This window comes from Tupaia chinensis, unplaced genomic scaffold, assembly GCF_000334495.1.
Source record: "Tupaia chinensis unplaced genomic scaffold, TupChi_1.0 Scaffold143624_1, whole genome shotgun sequence".
NCBI lineage: Eukaryota > Metazoa > Chordata > Mammalia > Scandentia > Tupaiidae > Tupaia > Tupaia belangeri.
Genome location: NW_006203472.1, coordinates 147,799 through 149,613, shown reverse-complemented (window position 1 = coordinate 149,613; position 1,815 = coordinate 147,799). Strand labels below are relative to the sequence as shown.

Genomic DNA, 1,815 nt, shown 5'->3' with positions numbered 1-1,815 from the left:
CGCGCAGGCCCCTTCTTCAGGAGCCATGGCAGGCCAGGGACCCTCACCCACTGGGCGTGGTCTAGGGGTGTCCTGGGGGGTCCCAGGCTCATTCTCCTTTCCCTCCAGGGCTCCATCACACTCATGCCCAATGGATGCTGCAAGACATGTGAGTACAGTCTGCAGGGTGGGCGGCTCCCAGGGCAAGCAGGCACGGCTGGGGGTGGACTCCCCTAGGCCCTCTCAAGGGGAGGATGGTGCCCAGTGCCCATGGGCCTCCCTCTCTCCTCTGGGTGCTGAGTTTGAGGGAGCCCGGGAAGCCCAAGCTCCTCCCAGGAGAAGCAAGGTGGGACTTAGCTCACCGGGGTGGTCCAGCTGGAGCTTGCCTCTGGTAGGGCAGCGAGGGCAGAGGCTGAGGGCCAGCCATGCTGGGGAGGGGACAGGACGCAGCACGGCAGAAACCCCCACCTTGAGCCTCACCTTGTCCCCTCAGGCATCCACCGAAACGAGACCAAGATACCCTGCTCCACCGTCCCTGTCACCAGGGAGATCTCACAAGACGGCTGCACCGCCAAGGTCCTCATGAATCACTGCTCGGGCTCCTGTGGGACTTTTGTCATGTGAGTCTCAGGCTGCCAGCGTGCCTTGGTGGAGGGCCTGGAGGCCGGCGGGGGAGGTGGACCCTCACTCCTGCCCTGCCCCCCAGGTACTCCGCCGAGGCCCAGGCCCTGGACCACCAGTGCTCCTGCTGCAAGGAGGAGAAGACCAGCCAGCGCGAGGTGGACCTGAGCTGCCCCGAAGGCGGCTCGCGGAAATACACCTACACCCACATCGAGAGCTGCGGGTGCCAGGACACCGCCTGCGTGCTCCCGCGCGCCCAGCGGAGTGTCCTGAACCGCGCCCGGCGCTCCAGCCTCCGGGGCATGCTGGGGGAGTGAGCGAGGCCGCCCCCCGGCCCCCACCCGCCGCAGGACGGAATCACTTGGTCCTGCTGGCCGCGCAGCCCCTCCCACTTGAGCCGCTTCCTCTCTGCTATTTATTTCCCGAGTCTGTTCAGCCCTCTGCTTTACAGTAATAAATTCAGGGGAGACACGGCGCCAGTGTGTCATTTGAGTTGTTGCCTCCGCGGTCTGGGTCAGGGCCCTGTTTGTGGGCTGAGGCCCAGCACGTTTGGGGGGATGGTTCAGAGAGGGCTGCTCAGCCCCACGCCCCCCAGCCCCATCTCCAGGCTCTGCATACGGGTCCCGGTGCTCCTCACATGCGTATTGGGCCCGGCTTAGTCAAATGCTGTGTACAAAATGTGACCCCGGTGAACGACTTCCCTGCTCCCAGCCTGTGCAAAGCCCTCCCTGGGCCAGCACGCAGGTGGACCTGTCTTCTGCCCCCAACTCTGTGAGAAAGGCCCGGGTTCCTTCACAGCCACGCGCACTCCTAGCTGTTGGCAAAGCCTCGTCCAACGCCATTGCCCTGAAGAGTCCTGGGGAGTGTGTGCACACGTGTGCAGCACATGTGTGTGCATGCCTGTGTGTGTGAAATGCACCTCACCCTGGGTCTCTGCGCTGGGAAAAATAAAGGTCTCTGTCAGACTGGGGGCAGGATGTCGGTTCCTGGCACAAAGTGAAAGAAGGGCCACGCCAGGCACAGCCATCAGAACCTGCACCTGCAGGAGCTCTGGCTGCTCGCACACCTGTGGGAGGTGTCTCCGGCTGGCTCCGCACACCTGTGGGAGATGTCTCCGGCTGTCTCCGCACACCTGTGGGAGGTGGCTCCGGCTGTCTCCGTACACCTGTGGGAGGTGGCTCCACACACCTGTGGGAGGTGGCTCCGCACACCTGT

General features: G+C 64.2%; 1 protein-coding gene across 1 annotated transcript in view; it reads left to right on the top strand.

Annotated features, from left to right (window-relative positions):
• Positions 1-1,058, top strand: part of MUC2 (mucin 2, oligomeric mucus/gel-forming) — a 32,014-nt gene extending 30,956 nt beyond the window's left edge. Inside the window, exons 46-48 of the mRNA XM_027766682.1 lie at positions 109-148; positions 473-599; positions 686-1,058. Of these exons, the coding sequence (XP_027622483.1) occupies positions 109-148; positions 473-599; positions 686-917 (399 nt within the window). The 3' untranslated portion in view covers positions 918-1,058. The remainder of the gene's footprint in view (positions 1-108; positions 149-472; positions 600-685) is intronic.
• Positions 1,059-1,815: the final 757 nt, after the last annotated feature.